The sequence below is a fragment of the Balaenoptera musculus genome, chromosome 19, assembly GCF_009873245.2.
Source record: "Balaenoptera musculus isolate JJ_BM4_2016_0621 chromosome 19, mBalMus1.pri.v3, whole genome shotgun sequence".
NCBI classification, from domain to species: Eukaryota; Metazoa; Chordata; class Mammalia; order Artiodactyla; family Balaenopteridae; genus Balaenoptera; species Balaenoptera musculus.
The window spans coordinates 42,708,429-42,734,081 of NC_045803.1; the positions used below are offsets into that span (position 1 = coordinate 42,708,429).

Here is a 25,653-nt window from a genome sequence, read left to right on the forward strand (position 1 = left end):
ATCTGAAGGAGAGGCCCTTTTTTGTTATTGAAAAGGAGAAGTTACTTTCTAGACAGCTTACTGTTTTCAGTCTCCAAGTAGATGAGAAAAGAATCAGACCACAATTAAGTCGCCCTATAATTGTGAAGAACATAATGATGGCATCCACTACTTTGATATCTTTGCTCTTCTGTCACCTGACTGTGGTCTGTTTTACTTGTGACTGTTTTGTGTGAGTCAGGCTTTTGGTGGGTGAATGAAGTTCGATTTCTAGAGAAGGAATGCTCTTTAATCTCCTCAGTTTCCTAATCACTGTGATTTATGCCCTGCAGTGAGTTTTGAAGGATGCACCGGTCTACCAAGGACAGTCTATGTTTCTGATGACACCCGATTCAAAGTGGGCACAGATGGCGTGGTTACAGTCAAACGGCCTTTACACCTTCATCAGCCAGAGATGAGTTTTCTTGTCCACGCCTGGGACTCCACCCGCAGGAAGCTCTCCACCAAAGTGACCCTGAAGGCAGTAGTGCACCGCCATCGCCACCACCATCATCATGTACGTTGGAGTGTTTCTTGGAAGTTCACTATTATTTTAGTTTGCTGCTTAATCCAGGTTTCTCTGCCTTGGCACTATTCACATTTGGGGCTGGATAACTTCTTGCCGTGGGTGTGTCCTTTGCACTATATGATGTTTAGCAGCATCCCTGACCTTAACCGCTAGATGCTTGCAGCACTCTGCCAGTTGTGACAACCAAAATTGTCTCCAGACACTGCCAATGCCCCCTGGGGGTGGGCGGAAGGGGTGCAAAATAGCCCCTAGTTGAGAACCATTGGTCTAACTGAACTAGTTCTTGCTGTGGATTTTTTTTGTTGTTGGGTGGATGGCAAGATACACTACCTTATTTCTGCAGGTAGTGTAGAATAGGAGGTAAGGGCATGGATTCTGTCTGGGATTGGGTACCAGCCCTTCTATTTACTACCCGAGTAGACTTGGGAGAGTTATTTAATCTGTCTGTGCTTGACTTTCCTTATATGTAAAATGGGGATAATAATGACTCCATGAATTATTACATGTGAGATGCTGGAACTATGGTAGGCGTATGATAAGTACTCAGTAATTGTTAACTGTTCTTCTCATTCCCTTCCCAGAGGAACAATGAACACGAGTTCAGTTCTCTGGTCATTTTGCTCTTCGTGTCTCTAGTGGAGAGGGCCTTGGCAAAGAAGGGGAAGAATCAGCAGGAAGCTTTCGCATGATTGGACTATAATCTCCACAGGATCCTTCCCCATTGTATCTGCAGTGCCTGGCCCTTAGGCCTGGCACGTACCAGGAGCCCAGTAAATACTTAGTGGACAGATGGGTGCATTGGCCACACATGAAAGGATACATGTCTGCCCAGGTTCTTGGCAAGAATGTTTCTGGAAATTGTTACCCAAAGCCAAATGCCTTTGCCAGTTTCTAAACTGCTCCCATGGCTCTGCCTACTGAAACGTCTCTCTGGAGGGCCATTCTAGTTGTATCCCGCTATCGCGTTGGGAGTGTGGAAGTACTGTAAATGCTAAGGCCTTTCAGGCTGGCTCTTGTCTTTCTCCCTGAAGACTGTTGAGATTCTAGGAGTTTAATAGTCCTGATAGATCTGATTTTTCTCCCTGGTGTAATTGGCCAGACCAGAAATGTGGGGAACTAAATTAACATGGCTTCCTGACTTAAGTCTCCAGTTAATTCCATCATTCATATAAGTCCAGCCTGGTAAGTTCTTGCTGGGCAGCTGTGTGTGGAAACCTCTTATGATCCACAGATGTAAACAAAGTTGGTTTTTCAACTTTTCCTCTTCACCTTTGCCATCTGCCTTCATGATTATGTTCAAATACATATTATAGAAAAGCACAAATTACAGTGGTTTATGTAAAATAGAGTATTTCTCTTTCAAGTTAAGGCAATTCAGTGGTAAGTTGTGGCCAGTATGGAGACTCTTGCAGTCATCAGGAGGCTAGGTTCTTTCTTTCCTTTCTGTTCTATCATCCTCAGCATACGGCTTCCATCCTCAATGATACCTCATGATCCAAGATGGCTGCTGGATCTCCATTTATCATACCTTTCCTCTGGATGGTAGGAAGTTGGAAGGGAGGAAGCCCAAAAATGTATCACTTAGTTGTCTACCTTTTAAAGAAGGCTTTGTGGAATTTTGAAGCAATATTTCTGCTTACATCTCATTAGTTGGAACTTGGCTTCATGGTCACACCTAGCTACAAGTGTAGTATAGGAAATGTAGTTTTACTTAGGTACATTGTTGGACACGAAATTTATATATATATGGGGAGAGAGACAGAGAGATGGAGAGAAAGAGAGATTTTTGTTTTTAAATAAGAAAGAATGGATATTGAGCGGTAAGTGGCAACTCTACCACAGCTGGTTTGAGGTTGACTTTGGTTTGCCCCTAGTTCAAGGGACCCTTGTGGTGCCAGGTGGCCCTACACTGGAAGGGGTCATAATCTTACCTCTCTTTTAATTCATATAAGAATAGATCCTATATATATCAAAACATCACATCGTACACCTTAAATATAAACAATTTTTATTTTGTCAGTTATACCTTAAGAAAGCTGGGGGAAAAATATAAGTAGATCTAACTTTCCAGTTTTGTCCCTTTGGCTGGATGGGTTTTCTTGGTCTGGTATCCTTTTTTTCTGAGGGATGGATCCCATGTTCAGTATGTTTAGGCACGATTCCCTTTAATTTCACACATGTAGGGAATTCCCTGGTGGCCTAGTGGTTAGGATTCCAGGCTTTCACTGCCGTGGTTCCAGGTTCAATCCCTGGTCAGGGAACTGAGATCCCACAAGCCATACGGCACAGCCAAATAAATAAATAGATAGATAGATAGATAAATATCTTTATTTAAAAATAATAATAATTTCACACATGAAGATGTTAATGTTATGTTTTGCCAGCACAATGTTCATCATTATTTATTATCATTCTCTGAAAAGATTCCATAGTCCTGATGTCAGCAAGGTGTGCTCTTTGCCTTCCTCTTCAGTATGGCAAATGAATTTGCATTCATTCATCAAGGCCTGTTTTTTTACCATGGCTGCGCAAGATGGTCATTTTTAGGCTTAGGATACCGTGTTGAGAATCAGTTTAGTATTTATTCCTGTGCTCAGGTCAAATCCCAAATTCCACTTCATTAAAACCATAACTCAGTGTTTTACAACCAATCCAACTATCATCTTCATCATCAGCATTTACTGAGCACTTACTATGTTTCAGGCACTATTCTAAGTGCTTTACTGCAATACTAGTATCACGTTTTATCCTTCCAAGGACCCTATGAGGCAGATACTAATATAATCCTCGTTTTAGACATGAGGAAAGTGTGGGACAGAGAAGTTAAATAATCAGCCCAGGAAGGTGAGGTGTCACAGTGAGGATTCAAAGCTAGGCAGCCTGGTTCCAGAGCCTGCCCTTGGCCAGGGCAGGACTGCTTCTCTAGGAGGTTCATGCAGAGGGTGTGTTTTAAGGGGTGTGTGAATGACGAGTACACAGGAATGCAGGATTGGGAAGGATTTTGTGATGATATCTGGTCATATTTCATGTCTGTGTTGTGCATTTTGAGTCACATTTTCAAACCCGGGAAGCAAGGCTTGACTCTCACTTGACAGGCAGGGATGGGTGACTCTGTGGAGGATGGAAGATGGAATTGTCCTGGAACCTTTACTGTGTTACTACCAATCACTTTAAAACACTTAAACAATTTGGAAAATCTTTCCTTCCATCTTCAGCTATCTTATTTCCCTGTGTATGCATAAAGTTATCGCACATGAAAACCGTTCAATACGAGTCTCAAAGGGCACTTTTGGTTCCCATCCAAACAACTTCTGTTAGAACAAATGGAAACCATACGGATATACTAACACAGTGAGATTAAGGGATTAGTATTGATCACAAAGTAGCAAGTCCCCAAAACTTACCCACTTAGGCTAACTCTACTTTGGAGACCTATATCACTAGGAAAAATATAAAAGAAAAGAATATTAAAAACACCTGAATATCTAATTTTTGAATAAGCTCTGATAGTAAATCATTGGAGCATAATGTCCTATTAAAAATGACAGGTGTGGGACTTCCCTGGTGGCACAGTGGATAAGACTCCGCGCTCCCAATGCAGGGGGCCTGTGTCCGATCCCTGGTCAGGGAACTAGATCCCACATGCATGCTGCAACTAAGAGTTCGCATGCCACAACTAAGGAGCTGGTGAGCCTCAGCTAAGGAGCTGACAAGCCGCAACTAAGGAGCCCACCTGCCTCAACTAAGGAGCCCACGTGCTGCAACTAAGGAGCTGGCGAGCCACAACTAAGGAGCCTGTGAGCCGCAACTAAGGAGCCCACCTGCAGTGACTAAGACCCGGTGCAACCAACCAAATAAATAAATAAATAAATAAATGAATAAATAAAATATTTTAAAAAATGACAGATGTGAGATATAAGCTTGAAATAACTCTTAAATAATGTCAAACCCTCAAACCTGTCATCGTGTGTGCATAATGATTACTGAACTCTGCACACTAAGAAGGATCAAAAGAGGAAACCGTCTTTCTGATATGGTAAAGGGGTCTGTTGGGGTTTGTTTTGGCTGTTTTATTTTGTTGTTAAACGAAAACCATGACCTGCCCTCAGAAGGCTGGAGATGCTGACTGCCTAGGTTGTTCGGCCCGTATCATCTTTCCTGAATTATCTCATTTTGTTCCTCATCTTCTTTCCTTTTAGGACTCTCCCTCTGGAACCCAGACAGAAGTGCTCACATTTCCCAGCTCCCACCATGGTCTCAGGAGACAGAAGAGAGACTGGGTTATTCCTCCTATCAGCTGCCCAGAAAATGAGAAAGGCCCATTTCCTAAGGCTCTGGTTCAGGTACGGAAGGAAGTTCTCTGTTTCTCTGGGAGGAATTTGGCAGAGAAGGACCAAGGAGAGAAAGGGAAAAGAGCCAATGTCAGAATCCTTCCTTGCTAATTCATTTCTTTCTGTTTTGTCTTCAGATCAAATCTAACAGGGACAAAGAAACCAAAGTTTTCTACAGCATCACTGGCCAAGGAGCCGACACACCCCCTCTTCATGTGTTTATTATTGAAAGAGAAACAGGATGGCTAAAGGTGATGGAACCTCTGGATAGAGAAGACATTGCCAAGTACATTGTGAGTGTCTCTTAGAAGCCTGTTAATGATGGGGTTACATCCTTTCAAAATTTTTATGGTCAGCTCACGCTGATCATAGATCAGATGTTCTGGACCTTTGAAGAGCTTAACTTTAGACCTGTTGATAAGTAGAAATGACAGGAGAACCTGCAAAAATTGGGGGCTGTTCATGTTTTCCTTGTTAGGAGTAAAGTGGGGAGAGTCCTGAGGCATCAGACATGATTTTAGACCCAAGGTGTCAACCTGTTCTTGGGACTCAAAGTCCCTGACACAAAGGCAGAGGCTGGTGATGATGTTGGGGAACAAAAACTATTTCTGGGCCTTGAGAGCAGTGTGAGCTTAGGGAAGCTGGGAGGTAATGCGTTGATGCCAAACGCAGGGAAGTCTGCAGGGGGAACACTAGACTCGAGCAGCCAGAGCAAATTCGACCCTGCTTGGAACCAGTCAGAGTGTTTTAGGCTTCCACCTTTATCTCCTAGGCCTGGCCCCCAGCCCTTATGTGGGAAATGGGGCTCTGACCTGGTGGATGTGTTCTCCAGCCCATGGTCTCACAGTTCATGGTCTTAACCAGTGTCATGACCTCATTGAAGCAGCAGCATGTGTGTGGGAGAAGTTCTGTGCTTGGGGGGGTGGGCGGTGCATACTTGAGTGGGAGGGAGTGGGGGCCGGGTGGAGCCCACTCTGCTCTGGTTGGACCACTTCTCCCACCTCGTCTTCCCGAGTAACCCTCACCTGGCTCTTGCAGCTCTTCTCTCATGCTGTGTCTTCGAACGGGCAAGCAATCGAGGAGCCGATGGAGATTGTGATCACCGTGACTGATCAGAATGACAACAAGCCTGAGTTCACCCAGGAGGTCTTCAAGGGGTCTGTCATGGAGGGCGCTCTTCCAGGTACGTCCAGCAACGAGGAGATCAACACCCATCAAGACACTTAGATTCTTTGCACCCCCAAGTGTTGGGGCTGGCGTTTGGGGTCAGGCCCTTCATGTGCACAGAACTTCTTTGGAAGACACTGTGTGTGTGTAAAACATCCTACCTATAGAAATATGTATAAAATGTTTCGGCCCCATTTAAGCAAGGAGCAGTTTAAGAACAACCTTCCCTGATTAAGTAACAGATCCTTGTTAGTAGTTTACAGCCCCTGTACAATCCTTCTTTTTTTTTTTTTTTTTTTGTACAATCCTTCTTGATCACGTTTTTTCCCTCCTCCATAAAGACAGCCGCCACCCTGACTTTTGTGATAATCATTCCCTTGCTTTCATTTATCTTTTACCACGTGTGTACTTACCCCTGGATAATGTCTTGTTAGTTTTGCCTACTTTTCTACTTGGTGACAAACTGTTTTCCAAGGTGGCTGAACCAATTTATACTCCCACCAGCAATATATATCACGGAATTGTTCGACTTCTTTTTTGGCCAATCTGTTGAGTGTGTAGTTATATCTCAACATAACTTAAAATGGAATTTCTCTGATTATTAATGGGCTAAATAAGCATCTTATCATATGTTTGCTGACCAGCTGGGTTTCTTTACAACTTGTCTATTCAAGTCTTTTGCCCTTTTTTTTCTCTTGGGCTGTTTGTCTTTTGCCTATTGATTTTTCTTTTTTTTTAAATGACAAATTTTATTCCAGAAGGGCTCCAGTAGTACCAGAGACATTGATGTAGAGTTTGAATATTGTTTCAGGTAAAGTGAAAATGGATAAAAGCAATATTTCTAGTTAATATATTTTTAGATAATGTGATTTTAAATGTTTGAGTTAAAATGTAATAAATATTAATGAACTTATTTGCAAAACAGAAACAGACCCACAGACAGAAAACAAACCTATGGTTACCAAAGGGGAGAGGAAAGGGGGATAAATGAGATAAACAACAAGGTCTTGCTGTATAGCACAGGGTACTTTACTCAACATCTTGTAATAAACTGTAATGGAAAAGAAAAAATGTAATAAATATTAAAAATAGATGTTTTAGTATTTTATCTATTTTGAAAGGTTTATACAGAATTATAGGGGAGTTGTTTTTTTTGTTTTTGTTTTTAAAGGAGAACCACTTTATTATGAGTAGTAAATGAAACTCCATTTATAACATAATAAACAATCGTTCCATCAATTTCTTCACGGTTAGTCCAAAGAACAACTGCTTTAATTAGAATCTACATTTCACCTTAAATATTCTAAAATCCATCCATGTCAGCTTTGGAGTTTTAATCTTGCCTGATACTATAAAATAGGGCAAACCTTGATTGATGGTCAAATTCCTAATTTTTGCTGTTCAGCCACTTTTCTTGATCTTTCTCTCTGATTCCGTACATTCCATAGTGTTCAGTGGACTTGCAATAAACTTCCAAGATGAAGGGGAATTTCTTGCTCATTGTTTGCCTGAACTCTTGGCTTGTATTCATCTTTCTGAACAAAAAATATGCTCCAAAAATGCCCACAAGTTCAGCTACTAAAACTCCTTTAAAGATCTGCTTTGCCAGTGGATCCATAGTGTGGGCTATCCTGAGGCGCGTACTCGTGGGGCTGCGCATGCCTGCCTATTGATTCTTTTTTTTTTTTTTTTTAATTTATTTTTGGCCACGTTGGGTCTTTGTTGCTGCGCATGGGCTTTCTCTAGTTTGGGTGAGCGGGGGCTACTCTTCGTTGCGGTGCGCAGGCTTCTCATTGCGGTGGCTTCTCTTGTTGCGGAGCACAGGCTCTAGGTGCGTGGGCTTCAGTAGTTGTGGCACACGGGCTTAGTTGTTCTGCAGCATGTGGGATCTTCCCGGAGCAGGGATCGAACCTGTGTCTCCTGCATTGGCAGGCGGATTCCCAATCACTGCACCACCAGGGAAGTCCCTGCCTATTGATTCTTTTTTTTAAATTTAATTAAATTAATTAATTTATTTATTTTTGGCTGTGTTGGGTCTTTGTTGCTGCACACCGGCTTTCTCTAGTTGCGGCGAGTGGGGGCTATTCTTCGTTGCGGTGCGCGGGCTTCTCATTGCAGTAGCTTCTCTCATTATGGAGCACGGGCTCTAGGCACGCGGGCTTCAGTAGTTGCGGCACGCGGGCTTCAGTAGTTGCGGCACACGGGCTCAGTAGTTGTGGCTCACGGGCTCTAGAGCACAACCTCAGTAGTTGTGGCATACGAGCTTAGTTGCTCTGCGGCATGTGGGATCTTCCCGGACCAGGGATCGAACCATGTCCCCTGCATTGGCAGGCGGATTTTCAACCACTGCGCCACTGGGGAAGCCCTGCCTATTGATTCTTGAAGAGTTATTTAGGTATTCTGGGAACTAGTACTTTGTCTGTCACAAGTGTTGTAAATATTTCCTTCTACCTTGAAGGCAACAATCTCAAATGACCATTCTCTCAGGTGGAGCTGTGGCTAAGAAGCCAATTACGGAAATTTCTGCTATTTTTCCTATTTTATACACTGTTCACTCAGTATAAGAGACACAGCAAAAATGTTTTAGTTTAAGGTTATTTATTCCCCATACTCCTCACCCACACTCCCCACCCAAAATATCCTCTGGAAAAGCTGGGTTCTGGGAACACCACTTGCTCGTTTGGTGGAATGCTTTCTTCCTCCCCTAGCACTTTGGTCAGAATTTTGGAAATTAAAGTGTAGCTTGACTAAATCTTCTCCTTTGCTTCCAGGGACCTCTGTGATGGAGGTTTCAGCCACAGACGCAGACGATGATGTGAACACCTACAACGCTGCCATTGCTTACTCCATCCTCAGCCAAGAGCCTGTGCTGCCACACAACAAAATGTTCACCATCAACAGGGACACGGGCGTCATCAGTGTGCTCACCACCGGGCTGGACCGGGAGGTCAGGGGTCAAGAGGATCCAGAGGGTATTGAGGGCAAATAGCTCGATCGTCTGGATGACGTAAAACTCTGCCGAGGCCAGTTGCTGCTTAGTATGGTGATGGTTCTGAGCTTTGTATCTAAACATTTGTCCAGAGGTTTGGGGCCAGGCAGGCAGGCAGGTTGGCATTTAAGCATATGAGAAAATAATCTGTTTCTATGCGATGGGCTGGGCTGTGCCTGATGTGGCTGTCAGTCCTGACTCGGGTGTGTTTGATCTCTACAGAGTTTTCCCACGTATACCCTGGTGGTTCAAGCTGCAGACCTTCAAGGTGACGGCTTAAGCACGACCGCAACAGCTGTGATCACAGTCACTGACACCAACGATAACCCTCCCATCTTCAACCCAACCACGGTAATAACCCTGCACCTCCTTAGGGAGTCTCCAAAGGTCCTTGGTTGTTTCCCAGTATCTCATGGGTGAACCCTTTGGAAACGTTTCCCAGACTAGTAAACTTGAAGCTAAAAAGCAAGCAGGTTGGGATATCAGTTGTCTCTGCCCTCCTCAGCCTGGGGCCTATTGACACAGGTTTCTGAAGTTGCAAAAAGCACCTCTTTTTAGGTTTTTTTTTAAGGAACCTCCATATAAAGATGTTAAAAAAAAAAAAAAAAAAAAGGAAAAAAAAAAGCACCTATTGACTCCATGTCCTCATCTTGGTAGCAGGTCTTACCAGGTTTTAGTTATTCACTGAACAAATATTCTCTGGGTTTATACCAGGCACTGTCTTAGGCACTGGGGATATTATCACAAACAAGGCAGACGACACTTCTATTCTTGTGGAGTTTATAGTCTAGCTAGGTTGATGTTAGACAATTTATATTGATTATTGTGTATAATTATATTAAATGCAGTCAAGGAGAAGGTATTGAGAGCTGTGTGAAAGAACCTGAAACCTTATTGTGTTACTTAGAAATTAGCTTAATGGTTAGTAACAGAGATTTGACTCTTGTGGTTTAAACAAACGGTTGACTTTTTCTCTTGTGTCACAAACGGCCCAGAGGCAGATAGTCCACTCAGTCAGTAGAAACCAAGCCTCCTTTATCTGCTTTCCCACCGTCCTTGGTACATGGGTTCTATCCCCAATGTCACCTTGTGGCCCAAGATGACAGCTGGAGCTGCAGCCATATCTGTGCTTCGTTCAGGAAGAAGGCAAAGGCAAGGGGGCATAAGGCCTTGATGTTAAGTCAAGTTTTCTTATTTCTGTGAAGACCCATCCCACAAGTTTCATTTACCTCTTACTAGCAACTGCTGTCTGCAAGGAAGACTGGAAATACAGTATTTTCTCTGGGCACGTTGATGCCATCAACCATGTAGTTAGTGAAGAAGAGGAGAGTGGATATTCAGTAGACAATTAGCGGTGTCTGCCACTAACCTAGACACTGTGAGTACAGGAGGCTTAAGAAAGACAGTTTAATGCCCCACATCAAAAGGAAGCTTGATGAATAGCAAAAACTGAAAAACAGTCAGTGTAGTGAACCAAATGAGGCCAGGTCCTACAGGACCTTGTGGACTGAATTTAGAATTTCAGAATTTATCCTGAGTGCAGTGGGATGTTATCAAAGGGTTTTAAGTAGAAGACTGTAATGACCAGACATTTATGAAAATCACTGGTACCACTGAGAGTGATGGGGAAGACGGGAATGGGGGATAAACTACAGTGTCAGCAGTTGGGCCAGAGTATGCTGAGGGGCGCGGACAGCCAGGGCCTTGGCTCTTTCAGGTACTCACAGGGCCCCTGGGTGCTGGCTTGCTCCACCAACAGGAAATAAGGGCCATGCTGGTAGGGTGGGCACTTCTTCCAAGACTCATCTTAAAGCTTGGGCTCAAGAAAGGACTCCCTAAGCCCCCTGAACCCTGGCTCCACTGCTGAGTCTGAGTATGTCCTAAGTGACACATCGTTTTCTTTGCTCTGCAGTACGTGGGGTCGGTGCTTGAGAACGAGGCTAACGTGGTCATCACCACACTCACAGTGACCGATGCCGACGTCCCCAGTACCCCAGCATGGGAGGCCGTTTACAAAATATTAAACGATAACGAGAAGCAGTTTGTTGTCATCACAGACCCAGTAACCAATGATGGCATTTTGAAGACGGCTAAGGTTTGTATGGTTCCTGGCAAGATGCAGAAATTGACAACGCAGCCAGAGGCCCTTGTCCCCTGGTGTCTTCTCTGAAGTAGATTAGCGTGGCCTTGGTGGGGTGGGGGAGGGCAGCTCTCCCAGATTCTGGTGGGGTTTGCAGTGACTCTTCAGGCTCATGTGAGAAATCAGGACGCTCCCACACCGCGCCCTAAAATTGAAAAGGAAGTACCATCTGTTTTATTTTTATTATCGTTATTTTTTATAAATTTATTTATTTTATTTTATTTTTTTATTTTTGGCTGCATTGGGTCTTCGTTGCTGCGCGCGGGCTTTCTCTAGTTGCGGCGAGCGGGGGCTACTCTTCGTTGTGGTGCGCGCGCTTCTCACTGCGGTGGCTTCTCTTGTTGAGGAGCACGGGCTCCAGGTGCGCGGGCTTAAGTAGTTGTGGCACATGGGCTTAGTTGCACATGGGCTTAGTTGTGGGATCTTCCCGGCCAGGGCTCGAACCCGTGTCCCCGGCATTGGCAGGCGATTCTGAACCACTGCACCACCAGGGAAGTCTGTACCATCTGTTTTAATACATTCTTTCTCTGAAACATTTGCCCACCCCCCCATATCCATTTTGCAGATGAGAAGAAAAATGGTTTATGGTCTCTGCTATTTTGCTGGATGATTTTAGAAGAAGGGCAAATAAGCCTGTGAAAGATGTCTAGGAAACTTGAACAGTAAGAAGTTGAGTGATTTCCTTGTTGAAGTTAGTCAAAGAGTTAATGAATGGATCCCTAGCTTAGCGCCAGAGGTTTGACTTCCCCTTGAGCAAGTGAGCAGACCCTTCATTTCTGAATCACTTAGCATGTCATCTTAACTCCCACTAAACATTTCTTTTTTTAAATTTACTTATTTATTTATTTTTGGTTGAGATGTGTCTTCATTGCTGTGTGCAGGCTTTCTCAAGTTGTGGCAAGTGGGGGCTACTCTTCATTGTGGTGCGTGGACTTCTCATTGTGGTGGCTTCTCTTGTTGCGGAGCATGGGCTCTAGGCGCATGGGCTTCAGTAGTTGTGGCACGTGGGCTCAGTAGTTGTGGCTCACGGGCTCTAGAGTGCAGGCTCAGTAGTTGTGGCACACGGGCTTAGTTGCTCCGCGGCATGTGAGATCTTCCCAGACCAGGGCTTGAACCCATGTCCCCTGCATTGGCAGGCAGATTCTTAACCACTGCACCGCCAGGGAAGTCCTCCCACTAAACATTTGATGTCAGTGTTTTGTGTTATTATTCTATCACCAAAAGAAAAAAGGTAGTAATTTGAGTTCCCACCATACACAAGGTCCTTCATAAAAGTTCCAGTTGATCCCTTACAGTGCCTCTGTAAGATAGTTCCTTTTCCTACTTATTTAGGTGTGGAAACAGACCCAGAGGTTCTATTGCCCAAATCACACAGCTAAGGAAATGGCCTGGCTGGGATTTGAGCTCACTGCCGACTGATTCTGAACTTCATATTCTTGCCACTAGACTTACTGGGGTTAGGGAGGTGGACAGCTGGGGTCGTTTGTCCATTTGCTGTTACACGGGCAGCATGTCAACATAGGATGTGAACATTCTTACTGGTCTCAGGTAAATAAATGACTTAATGTGCTACGTTTGTTAATTGAGGCTTGCCACTTGAGATTTCATGTAGCTCATCTTTATTCTTTTCCTGGGGTTCTCAACATGCATCTGGTTGCATGTTAGTCATTGGGAACTTTTTAAAAAATATTGACGTCCAGACCCCAACCTCAGAGATTCCTATTCACTGGCTCTGGGGTTAGGGTCCAGGCATGTGTTTTCTTTAAAAGTTCTCAAGTCAGTTCTTCTTAATACAGCCAGATGTGAGAACCACTGATATATTGCTAACCAAAAAACAATAGTTAAGGATTTAATGTTTTTTGTTTTTTTTTTTTCTAACATAAAATGTATTTTTTCTGCTCTTTAGGGCTTGGATTTTGAGGCCAAGCAGCAGTACATCCTGTATGTGGCAGTGACTAATGCGGTCCCCTTTGAGGTCACTCTCTCCACTTCCACAGCCACTGTCACCGTGGACGTGATAGATGTGAACGAAGCCCCCATCTTCATGCCTCCTCAGAAGAAAGTGAAAGTGCCCGAGGACTTCGGCTTGGGCCTGGAGATCACGTCCTACACTGCCCAGGAGCCAGACAAATTTATGGAACAGAAGATCACGTAAGTGTGAGGGATTTTCCACTGACTGGCAGCAACTGGCTGTGTGCGTACGTGTATGTATAAGATATTTTGTTCATGGCATTTTTATCATCATTGGTCTGTGGAAGATCCTTCTCTTGTTTGGCTTATTTATATTTTTATCCCCATTCCCCGCACCTTGTCCATTCCATCCATAGTCAGCCATTGTCGGTTTACTGTGCTTCCTCTCTTTGAATTCACTTAGTGTAGTAGGAATGTGGTTTTAATTTACATACATGGTATTGTGCTATAAGTAGCTTACTGTTTCTTTTTTTTTTGTAAACTTGAAGGCACTTCTGTAATGTAAATCACACAGATGCTGAAAACACACATACAAACCAACCAACAGCAACACCACTGTGGCCACGTAAGATAAAGGATGTTCTTATTCTTTTGAGAGCTGGGTCTGATGACATACTTGGTGCTCCAGTGTGACAATGGTGGAAACTCAAAGGGAAGACTGTTAAGCACAAATCCAAGCATGGCACATCTGCGTCTTTTTAGTAATAGCATAATTTCCAGGGATAACAAAGGCCTCAGTCACTTCGTCTTCTCAGAGAGGGATTCCTACCTGTTAATATTTACTTTAGAGGAAACTATTAGAATGCTCTGAACTATTTAGAGAAAAGGTTATGCAAATCCAGTGTAGAGTCCCACTTGGTAATAAATTGAGCATGTTCTTGTTTGGAGGGGGAGGTGTTTGTGTTTTAGTATCAGTGCCTGTGACTTATTAAACGTAAAACAAACATGAAGTTTAAGTGCAGCTTCAATTTCTGAGTTATTCTGGGAAGTGCTAATTCTATGCTGATTGGAAGGGCTCATAAATAGCTTTAAACTGTGCATGTGCACCATACGGATATAAAGGATCCAGGTAGTGATATTAATGGCAGCTAGAGTCATTAGGTCAAGGATGATGAGGAATTTTTAAATGGAGGAACCAAGCTGGGACCATCCAAACCTTCTGATAGATTTTAACATCTGCTGGAAGAACAAGGACAGCCCAATATTAAGTGCCACTCGAAGTGATTCAACAGCATGTATACAGTGCCACTTAAATATTATATTTGGGGGAGAAAAGAAGGGTTGAAACAGAATCTAATCAAGCCTTAGGATTTGATTTTGATGCCGTACAGAGAACGAACAAGTTAAATGCCATGAGGAAGCAGTCAGCCAAATGCAGAATATGGGAGCTCTATGTCAAATGACCCAGTTTCTTTAGCAAATAATGACAGAAGGGTGAGGGTGACTGCTTAGATTAAGGGTATTGATTAAGAGAGGAATCAACCAATTGTCATGTGTAGACTATGCTTAAAGATGGATTCAAACAATCCAACTATAAAAGACACCCTTGAGGCAAATAGAGAAACTTGCGCATAGACTTGACATTAAGTAATTATTATTTTTGCTAGGTGTGTTAGTGGCATCGTGATATTGTAGGATTTTTTGTTTTGTGATTAAAGCCTTGGGTTGTATGGTTTCCAGGCTGTGTTGATATCTTAGCTTGTAGTAATGAAATAGGTAGTTCAAAGCATCTATTTGGGGAAGTTCAAGGACCAAGTCTTAACAGTGTTTGCAGAGACCCTTACCCCTGGAATAAAGACCACTTGATATATGTAGTTCATTGCTTTGCACTTCTAAGGACGTGAGGATAAGCCCACAGGTATCCAGGACCCTTTCCTCCTTTGATTTCTTTATTTCCCTTTCTGAGCCTTTCAATGACCTCGATAGATAACTGGGCAGTATATCTCTGTTTTTCATGCTTATGTTTCTTCTGTTTCTGGTATTCCTAATAAGGTGTGGCTTAACAGGATTCTCTTGGCATTTTGAATAATTTTTGGGGGGAGTGGCTGTATGAGACCAGAAGGAGCTTTACCCTCCCTGGCACCTCCTGTTAAATGCCAATAGTGCAGCATACTCCCAAGTCACCATGTCAACCCAAATCTCCAAATGCTCATGGCGGGGGTGTTGGGTGCCATACTGTGACCGTTTGAGAACTGCTGTATGCTTTAGGGGGGGTCAGTCTGAGAGAAACTAAAGAAATCTGACATCTAAATGCCATGCCTGATCCTGGATTGCATTCTGGATTGGATTGGGGCAAGGGTGTGGGGAGGGTGGTACAGTTTGGGGGAAATCTACAGTTTGAATATGTACCATGTATGAAGTGGTAGTACCATATCAAAGTTATATTTCCTGAAATTGCAAATCAAATTGTGGTTATGTAAGAGAATGCCTCTGTTCTTAGGAGAAAACACACTGACATTTTCATGAGTACGGGAACATCATGTCTGCGACTTACTCTCAAATGGTTCAGCAAAACAAGAAATTATGTATATGTGTGTATCAACTTTTGTATATAGCAAAATATCGACAGTGGATGAATCTAGGTGAAGGGTACATGGATGCTCATCAAACCTTTCTGGCAAAATTTCTGTAGGAGTCATTATTTTTTTGAAATAAGGAAGTTAAAAGTATCTATCAACAAAGAGGAACCTTAACCTTCTTCAGCTACCTACCGTTCGCTGTTCCCGTTCTAAATCAGAGCTTGTGTCCTTCCAGGTATCGGATTTGGAGGGACGCTGCCAACTGGCTGGAGATTAATCCGGACACGGGTGCCATTTCCACTCGGGCTGAGTTGGACAGAGAGAACGTCGAGCATGTGAAGAACAGCACGTACATGGCCCTCATTATAGCCACTGACAATGGTGAGGATGCCCTTACCATTTGGTTTTTGCTGCTTCACCCTCCTGACCAGCTCACTGCCTTGCCCCTATCCTTTTGGAGGCATGAATTCTTTCTTTTTCTTTCATTCTTCAACAAAGCGTTCTCAAAGCATTGTCCAAAATGCACAGAGCTTAGGCCAAGCAGAAGTTCCTTTTTACTACTCCCTCTGTACCTGAACCCCATGGGAGCCAGACTGCCTGGGTTTAGATCCTAGGACCAAAGCTTAATACCTGTGTGAACTTGGACTTATTACCTAATTTTTAGGTCCCTCAGTTCCTTTATCCAACAAAATGATAATACCCCATCTAGGTTGAATGAGTTAATTTATGTAAAAGTGCTTGGAAGAGTGCCTGCTACCTAGTCTGTGCTCTGTAAGGACTGTTATTATCTTTATCATCATCATCTTTATTAGTGAAGTGTGGCTCCTTCCAGACTGTTTCTGTGTATTCGAATACATTTATAAACATATAGAAATATGGTTTATTATAAAGCCACTATCTGGTTTATAGCCTATTTTTGTTTTTATTATAAAAACCATTGTCTTATGCATGTTTAATTTTTTTTCCTTGAACATATGTCTTAAAGACACGGAGATCTATCTTGGCACATTATAGATCTACCTCTTTTCAGTTAAATGATGTCATCTGCATATAGCATAATTTAACCATTCACACATTAAAAAACACAGGGATTATTTCCAGTTCTCCATTATTTTTGTGAGTGACAGGTAAACATCATTGTACATGCCTCTGTGGGCAAGTGTTTCCCATGGATAGATATTCAGAAGTGGAGTTACTGTTAAAAGAGACCTGCTAGCTCCTGTGATTAAATCTGTTCCCCTCTCCCTCCCCAACCTCCCAAGGTAGTAATTCCAGATTTGGCAATCCGGAAAGCAAAGGGCAAGGCGAGTAAGCCCGTGGTGGGGCTGGATGGGTGGCGAATGAGTGATGTAGCCTTCATCACATTCTGAGCACGCTGTGGAGGGGTAACCCTGGCCTAGTCATTTAGAATCTAAAACCTGCTCCTGGAGCTGTCATTTGGGAGGCAGCAGGTTAACAGCAGAGAGCCATGATGGGGCTCCATTTGCAGAAATGTTTTGCATAAAGGGGAAGCTAACCCATGGCTTGGGCAGCAGTGCTATGCTGGCCATCTGTCTCTGGCTGCACGGGAGTTCCCTAGCCTGGCCTGGAGGTAACCAAGAGTTGACAAGGTTCCTGTAAAGGGCCAGGGAGTAAATATTTTAGCCTCTGTAGACCGTACAATCTCTATTGCCATCGTAGCCTAGAAGCAGCCATACACAGTTTGAAAAGGGATGAGCATAGCTGTGTTCCTAATTTGGGCGGAAGACCTTAGTTTGCTGACCCCTGACCTAATACTAATGGCTAAATTATGGTACTTTTGAATATATTCCTTCAAGTGTTACTTTGTGCATGACTCAATACTTTTGATGTAGGTCTAAGAGGAGAATGAAGTTTCTTCAGAAAATCTATTATCTTATTAAAAAACATTTTTTAAAGTTTTCTTTAATTAAAAAGAATTTTAGGGGCAGTGGTTAAGAATCCGCCTGCCAATGCGGGAGACACAGGTTCAAGCCCTGCTCCGGGAAGATCCCACATGCCGCGGAGCAACTAAGCCCATGCACCACAACTACTGAGCCTGTGCTCTAGAGCCTGCGAGCCACAACTACTGAAGCCCGCGTGCCTAGATCAGGTGCTCCGCAACAAGAGAAGCCACCACAATGAGAAGCCTGCACACCGCAATGAAGAGTAGCCCCTGCTCGCCGCAACTAGAGAAAGCCTGTGCACAGCAACGAAGACCCAACACAGCCAAAAATAAATAAAATAAATAAATTAAAAAAAAAAAGAATTTTAAATGATACTTGCTCATTGTTAAAACAAGAAAATTCAAATGATAAGTAAAAAGATCCATCCATGGGTGAATGGATAAACAAAATATGGTATACACATACACAATGGAATATTATTCAGCCTTAAAAAAGAAGGAAATCCTGTCATGTGTTACAATGTGGATGGACCTTGAGGACATTGTGCTTAGTGAAATAAAGCAGTCACAAAATGACAAATACTATGGGTTTCCACTTAGATGAGGTACTAATGTGGTCAAATTCATAGAAACAAAGTAGAATGGTGGTTACCAGGAACTGGAGGGGGAAATAGGGAGTTGTTTAATGGGTACAGAATTTCAGTTTTGTTTTGTTTTTTTTTAAATTTATTATTTATTTATTATTTTTATTTTTGGCTGTGTTGGGTCTTCGTTTCTGTGCGAGGGCCCTCTCCAGTTGTGGCGAGTGGGGGCCACTCTTCATCGCGGTGCGCGGGCCTCTCACTGTCGCGGCCTCTTTTGTTGCGGAGCAGAGGCTCCAGACGCTCAGGCTCAGCAGTTGTGGCCCACAGGCCCAGTTGCTCCGCGGCACGTGGGATCCTCCCAGACCAGGGCTCGAACCCGTGTCCCCCGCATTAGCAGGCAGACTCTCAACCACTGCGCCACCAGGGAAGCCCAGAATTTCAGTTTTGTAAGATAAAATTATGGAGAGCTTTTTCACAACAATGTGATTATACTAACACTACTGAACTGTACACTTTAAAAATGGTTGAAATGGTAAGTTTTATGCTATTTATTTTAACCACAATTTTCTGAGGTAAAAAGAAAAAATAATCACTATAGCCGCCTAGGTATAAATATTTATGGGTTTGAGATACATTCCTCTGGGTTTTTTTTCCCTGCAATATACTAATATTGATGATGATGATTCCTTGAGGGTCTACTTTTTCTATTATCAAGTGCTATGTCAGGATGTAAAAGAAATACAAACAGACGTGTGTATAAATCTCTGAATCTAATTTGAAAAGCAACTTGCGGCAATTGTAAAAGGCTCAATCCTTTGATAACGATCTTAAAGCCTTAGAAGTTCAGAGAAGGAGAACTAGTAGGGGGTGAGGAGGACTTCTTAGAGTGGTTTAAAAAAGTTGTGTTTTTAAAAAAATTTTATTGAAGTATAGTTGATTTGCAATGTTGTGTTAATTTCTTCTGTACAGCAAAGTGACTCAGCTATATATATATATATATATATGTTCTTTTTCATATTCTTTTCCATTATGGTTTGTCACAGAATACTGGATATAGTTCCCTGTGCTATACAGTAGGACCTTGTTGTTTATCCATCCTATATATAATAGTTTGCCTTTGCTAATCCCAAACTCCCATTCCTTCCCTCCCCCCGTCCCTTGGCATAGAGATGTTAAAATTTAATGGATGAATAAAGTTATGTGTGAAGATGGAAGGAGTCCTTGGTGTGAGGAATAACTTGAATAATTGTTATCAAAGTGGGGAATAGGCATGTCAGAGGTCTGCCCAGCCAGGAATGAGGATGGCCTGGAACCGGCAGGACGGGTGGCTCTGTGGGCAGGGTGGGGCCTGGCGAGGGAGCCCTGAAGAGCCAGGAGAAGAGTTGGATTCAGTCTGATGGGAGGCACTAGGGATTCATCAGTGGTCCTGAGCTGTGACATTTCCTGTGTATTTTCTTAGGTTCTCCACCTGCTACTGGAACGGGAACCCTGCTCCTATTCCTCGATGACGTGAATGACAATGGCCCCATACCAGAACCTCGGAACATGAACTTCTGCCAGAGGAATCCACAGCCTTATATCATCAACATCATTGATCCTGATCTTCCCCCCAACACTTCTCCCTTCACAGCAGAACTAACACATGGGGCAGGTGTCAACTGGACCATTGAGTACAATGACCAAGGTGGGCACTTGAGTCTTATTTTGGAAACTTTGCTCTGACCCCGTGCTTCCCTCGCCCCTCCCGCTTCTGAATTTCCCTTCTCAATATCCACTTGTCACCCCCTTTATGTTGTTGTTTGGTTTTTTTTGTTGTTGTTGTTGTTTTTGTTTTGTTTTGGCTGCACCACACGTCTTGTGGGATCTTAGTTCCCCGACCAGAGATCGAACCTGGGCCCCCAGCAGTGGAAGCTCGGAGTCCTAACCACTGGACTGCCAGGGAATTCCTCACTTGTCATCCCTTTTAAGGCTTGTTTCCTTGTCCCTTCTACATTTGTGGCATTGAACCAAAGATCCCTTTGCGTTTCTGGTGTCTGAGTCCGTGACATACTGCCCAATAATCTACAACCCAAGCAGCTGTTATCTTCATTCAGCTTTGGAATGTCTCTAGTTCCCTAATAATTTTAATCTAGAATGAACTTTTTATCTCTCCTGATCCCCTCATTTTTGTTGCTTCCTCCAGAACATGAATCTCTGATTTTTAAGCCAAAGAAAACCGTAGAGGTGGGTGACTACAAAATCAATCTCAAGCTCATAGACAACCAGAACAAAGACCAAGTGACCACCTTAGATGTGCACGTGTGTGACTGTGAAGGGGTCGTCAGCAACTGTAGGAAGGCCGGGCCTTACGCCGAAGCAGGATTGCAAGTTCCCGCCATTCTGGGGATTCTTGGAGGCATTCTTGCTTTTCTGAGTAAGTGCAGCTGGCAAGTGTTTCAGCCTCTACCTTCTGAAATGGGGGAGGTTTTTCTCTTACTGAGCATTTCAGGGGTAAGTGGTCCAAGACTGGAAGGCTGCCCAGTCCTTCTATTTTGTTCTTTCAGCCTCTGAGGGCAGTGCTTCTCCAGCTTGAGTGTACACAAATCACCCGTATATGAGAATGCTGAGCCAGTAGGTCTGGGGTGGGGCCTCAGCCTCTGCATTTCTAACCAGCTCTGAGGTGATGCCGATGTTGCAGGTGTTTGGACCACGCTCGGAGCAGCGAGGGCTTGGTCAGTGCCAGCTCACCACCACCTCCTCCACATCCCACCCTGGAGGAGGGTGTAGAGGAAGTGGAAGGCACATATCTGGAAACTGAGCATATCACCTTCACTCACATCCCACCGGCCCAAACACAGCCACACCTGGAACCTCCCATTCTAACCGGGTGACCGTGTGTCCAGTTAAAACTTGGTGCCGAGAGTAGGGGTGGAGTGTGGGGTGCATGGTGAGTATCAGTGACTCAAAGGATGAAGGGGAAAAAGGTTACTGGGGAAAATTTGGCAGTTTCTGGCACAGTCCTTAAAACCGGTATCACCTGAGCCTACTGTAGACTGAGCCCTAGGGTGGACACAGGTGCTGTTATGGTTTCTAAAAGCTAGTGGCGGGCAAGTCAGAAAACCTCAAAGATAGTGTTGTTGTTGCTTTTTTTTATCATTAGGAGCTATGACACGTGGTTCAGGTCACGAAGGTCCTTGCAGTCAGACGAGGAGGCTGTTGATTGAGTCTTGAGAAAGGTTTGGTGGAAGACAGGATAGCTGGGCCACAGGACTGGGGGATTCCTCACAGCCAGAGGGCCATTTGTGGTGGTTCCCACACTAGCGAAGGCACAGAGAGAGGAAGGCTTGACGGACTGTGTAGGGCAGAGAGGCCCACCTTGCTGGGGTAAAAGAAAGTCCTTAGAGGGGAGCAATGGGACCACCTGGGGGCTTTCAGTTTAGATTCAGCAGTGTTACTGATTCTGCTGCTTCAACAGATTGAAGAAGGGATTACCTGTTGGCCTTCGGGAAATGTTTGCAGTGTGTCCCCTTAGCTCCTGCCCTCTGCTGCATCCTCTCAAAATTGAAAAGGAAGGAGAGAGTTGTTTACAATTCAGTGAACTTTCTGGACCTTTCTTGCTCCAGGGTTCACGTGGCTTTATTGCCACCACGCAGTTATACTTAAAGCTACTATAAAAAAAGTCAATATTTTATCTAACTTTGCTATGGGTGTATTTCATTAGACACAGGGGCTGAGAACAACATTTCGGAATGTTCAAATGTGCAACATTTACAGCAGAAGCAATGCCAGCGTGCAGATTTCCAATGTCTTGTTCCTTATGGGCAGACATCGAAATTAAGCGTCTAAAGAATGTTCTAGAGAGACAAGAGGATATGAAGGTTTTTGTGTAGTCAACCAATATTTGGTTGCTTACTTTGTGCAGGATTTGTCTCCGACACCGGGGATTGGGGGGTTTCACGACAGCTGAGTTGGGTGATGCTTCCTGAGGTGATAGCAATATGCCATGTTTTCGTTACTTTCCCTTACATAACATTTAAGTAATGTTTGATAAGAAGCATCCTTTTGGAAACGATAGCCCTCCTCTGGCTCTTCAGCCCTAAGCTCCACAGGGATGGGGGCTGTTTGCAGCTTCCATTGTTTTCAGTGCTGTGTCCTCAGGGCCAAGACAGGCCTGGCCCACCTAGCAAGAACTCACTCAGTATTTCTGTTCTTGAGTCATGGTCCAGGGGGTTATATTGTTTATCTGGATAAGATCTTGGAATCTTTCTGATTTCAGAAACAGGTAGGTTGGGTACTTGCAAGTGTATGCCACCTCCTGTCTCAGTGCAGTGATGCTTCACTAGGTACTTGGGTATAAGGACCTATAAGTTAGAAAACACACTGAATCATATTTTTTTCCCATTCACAATAAATTATTTTTTAAAAAATTAAATATTAATCGTATATAGCCTGGACATAGCCCCCAAGATCAGATGAAAACCTTGAAAATAGATTTTAAAGCGCACTTACATGATTTATCCTAAGAGAAGATAAGGAATATACCAAGTGCTTTTTTTTTTTTTTTTTTTTTGCTGTTGTTTATTTTTAATTTTAAAATTTGTTGGTGTTTTTTCATTGTGTACCAGGCGATTTTATAGTCTGTGCCCCCCCCCCCCCCGATAACTGAGTAAGAATAATATGCATGTGTTAGTCACATTTAGGCTGACCCAGCCCTGCTCACAAACCTTCAATGGCTTCAACTCACTCTGAACCAAAGCCAAAGTCCCTCCAGAGGTCCGCATGTCCTTGCTGCCCCTCTGACCCCCTCTCCCCTTCTTTCTCCCCTGGTGATCCTGCTACAGCCATGCTGACCCTGTCTTTCCTTAACCACACCCATCTGCTTGGAGTCTTTGCCTGGACCATTTCTGCTGCCTAGAGTACTTTGCTCCAGATTTTGGGAAATGACTGATTGCTTTAAGGTCCAGTTAAAGACCGCAATTGAGTTCTCATGTAATTGTCCACTGTGTAGTGCTGCATATATTAACCTCAGGGATGTGAAGACATGTGAGTTGTCTTACAGCCATCTGTCTGGTCTGCAAGGCAGTGGTGCTCTGCGCCAGCTGCTGCTTATGGCCTTCTTGACCTGTGGCTCTCATCTCTCTCTTCCCCACTCCAGTCCTGATTCTGCTGCTTCTGCTACTTGTTCGGAGGAGAAGGGTAGTCAAAGAGCCCTTACTGCCCCCAGAAGACGACACCCGGGACAACGTTTATTCCTATGATGAAGAAGGAGGTGGAGAAGAAGACCAGGTGGGTGTTTAAAACCATGGGAGAAAGCTTAATGGCAGTCTCTGTATTTGGAGGAAGCAATGATTAGGGGAAGACAGACATTTGAAATAGCTCTGTGTCACTTTGCGTAATTTTTTAAAGACCTTTCATCTACCCAAGAAAATAGATGTTGTCATTAACCATCATCATCACCACCATCATCATCATCAATACAACATTGCTAACATTTATTTATTGTTCAGATGAATGAACAGAGGCACAGAGCAGTTAAGCAATTTGCCCAAAGTCACAGAGCTAGGAAGCAATAAAACCAGGTGGTCTGACTCCAGAGCCTACTCTTCTCACTGCTATTTCCAGGACATGAACTTTATTCAAATTATCTTTGACATAGAGCGACTGATCTGTTTGTTGTTGTTGTTGTTGTTGTTGTTGTTGTTATAAATTTATTTTTGGCTGCGTTGGGTCTTCGTTGCTTTTGCGCGGGCTTTCTCTAGTTGTGGCAAGCGGGGGCTATTCTTCGTTGCGGCACGCGAGCTTCTCATTGTGGTGGCTTCTCTTGTTGCGGAGCACGAGGACTGATCTGTTTTAATATTTTGTTTCCTTTGAGTTTGCCTTACCCTGTATTATTGAGCTATTACCACAATAATGCTGTATAACAGGCAACCCCAGAATGTCAGTGGCACACATCAATAAGCATGTTTTTCTCATGCGTTTGTGGGTTAGCTGGGACAGTTGCTGGTCTCAGCTAGTGTCTTACTCTATTCGGGCTGCTGTAACAAAATACCATAGACTGGGTGCTTATAAACAACAGAAATTTATTTCTCACAGTTCTGGAAGCTGGGAAATGCAAGGTCAAGGTGCTGGCAGATTCAGTGCCTAGTGAGGGCCCTCTTCCTGGTTCTTAGATGGCCCTTGTCTCACTGTGTCCTCATGTGGTGGAATGGGCAAGGGAGCTCTGGGTGTCTTTTATAAGGGCACTAATCCCATTCCTGAAGGCTCCATACACCGTCACAACCTAATCACCTGCCAAACGTCCTACCTCCAAATACCATCACGTTGTTTCAACATGTGAATTTAGGGGGGACACAAACAGTCTATGGCATCTAGGCTCAGAAGAATGTGTGGGTTGGTTGGGGCTAGGCTGATATAGGCTGCGTTTGGCTGGATGGCTGTGTGCTGTGAGTTGTGTCCAGGAATGTTCCATGTAATTCCTATCTTCTTTGTCCCAGCAGGTAAGACCAAAGTACACTTAAAGCCTTTGCCTGTGTCACATGTATTAATGTCCCATTGGTCAAAGCAAGTCAAATGGCATAGCCCTACATTAATGGATTTCTGTTCTTTTCACAGAGGATAGGGTGGGAAAGGAGTGAATATTTGCAGAATAATAATCTAATAATCATACCCTATGAAAAGTTAATAAGGTAAAACAGTCTACATCTGTACCCACAAATGTTCCTCACAAGGCTTTTATGCTATATTTCCTTCCAGTGCTATTTGGAGACTCTTAGGTTGAAAACTACCATTTCAGAAAAGAAAAAAAAACAAACCAGCTGCCATTTCAGATTACATTGGCACATGCTTGTAGATATCATACAGCTGACTGTTAAGGCCAGTACCATAGTCTGCAAACCAAATATGACCCTGTGTTTATGACTGTTTCTGTTTTACTCTTTGCTATGCTTTTACCTTTTTCTCTAAAGGACTATGACCTGAGCCAGCTACACAGGGGCCTGGATGCTCGGCCTGAAGTAACTCGCAATGATGTGGCGCCAACCCTCCTGAGTGTGCCCCAGTATCGACCCCGACCTGCCAATCCTGATGAAATTGGAAACTTTATTGATGAAGTAAGTAAGCAGAGTCAAAAGCCAAGACACAACAAACTCATCTCTAAACTTGGAAAGGAGCAGTTGTGTCAAAAGTGAGAAAAAATCTTTAGAGTCTTTCCTTTACCATGTTTTCACCCCTGAGCCCTATTTGTTTTTTGATTTGTGCTTCATCTAAATTTCAGAACTAATAGCACTTTGAATTAGTCTTAGGGAATTTGTAGAGTTCATACAGCAAAACCAAGACTTGCTTGAAAAGATTTAATAGAATAAGAAATGAAACTAAAGAGATTCATAGTAGATTCAGTTTCGTTTCACTAATGGGTCTCTCTTTCCCTGCATTACATTGGGATGTAATGTTAAATGTGTATCACAAGGCTACCTGAGGGCCAGAAAAATAGTCTCCATATTGTATATATCAGAAACGCATTCAAC

At 43.5% G+C, this 25,653-nt stretch overlaps 2 protein-coding genes across 5 annotated transcripts in view; one reads left to right on the forward strand and one right to left on the reverse strand.

Annotated features, from left to right (window-relative positions):
- The window catches only part of CDH1 (cadherin 1), a 77,077-nt gene that overhangs the window by 48,408 nt on the left and 3,016 nt on the right, over nucleotides 1-25,653 (forward strand). For 3 of the 4 annotated variants that reach the window (XM_036833310.1, XM_036833311.1, XM_036833312.1), the window contains exons 3-15: nucleotides 312-535; nucleotides 4,747-4,890; nucleotides 5,016-5,171; nucleotides 5,917-6,061; nucleotides 8,817-8,992; nucleotides 9,257-9,385; nucleotides 10,947-11,129; nucleotides 13,081-13,325; nucleotides 15,900-16,045; nucleotides 19,611-19,835; nucleotides 20,334-20,564; nucleotides 23,286-23,416; nucleotides 25,096-25,239. In XM_036833310.1, the coding sequence (XP_036689205.1) occupies nucleotides 312-535; nucleotides 4,747-4,890; nucleotides 5,016-5,171; nucleotides 5,917-6,061; nucleotides 8,817-8,992; nucleotides 9,257-9,385; nucleotides 10,947-11,129; nucleotides 13,081-13,325; nucleotides 15,900-16,045; nucleotides 19,611-19,835; nucleotides 20,334-20,564; nucleotides 23,286-23,416; nucleotides 25,096-25,239 (2,279 nt within the window). Of the gene's footprint in view, nucleotides 1-311; nucleotides 536-4,746; nucleotides 4,891-5,015; nucleotides 5,172-5,916; nucleotides 6,062-8,816; nucleotides 8,993-9,070; nucleotides 9,089-9,256; nucleotides 9,386-10,946; nucleotides 11,130-13,080; nucleotides 13,326-15,899; nucleotides 16,046-19,610; nucleotides 19,836-20,333; nucleotides 20,565-23,285; nucleotides 23,417-25,095; nucleotides 25,240-25,653 lie in introns of those variants that run through there. The other variant, XM_036833313.1, reaches the window with a different exon arrangement.
- LOC118885032 (protein CEBPZOS-like) lies at nucleotides 7,110-7,768 on the reverse strand. Its single transcript, XM_036833314.1, has one exon. The coding sequence runs from the start codon at nucleotides 7,703-7,705 to the stop codon at nucleotides 7,433-7,435; it is 273 nt and encodes a 90-aa protein (XP_036689209.1). The 5' UTR covers nucleotides 7,706-7,768; the 3' UTR covers nucleotides 7,110-7,432.

Bases quoted from the DNA above. Each gene is read 5' to 3' on its own strand.
- LOC118885032 (XM_036833314.1), bottom strand. From the start codon at position 7,705: ATGCGCAGCCCCACGAGTACGCGCCTCAGGATAGCCCACACTATGGAT.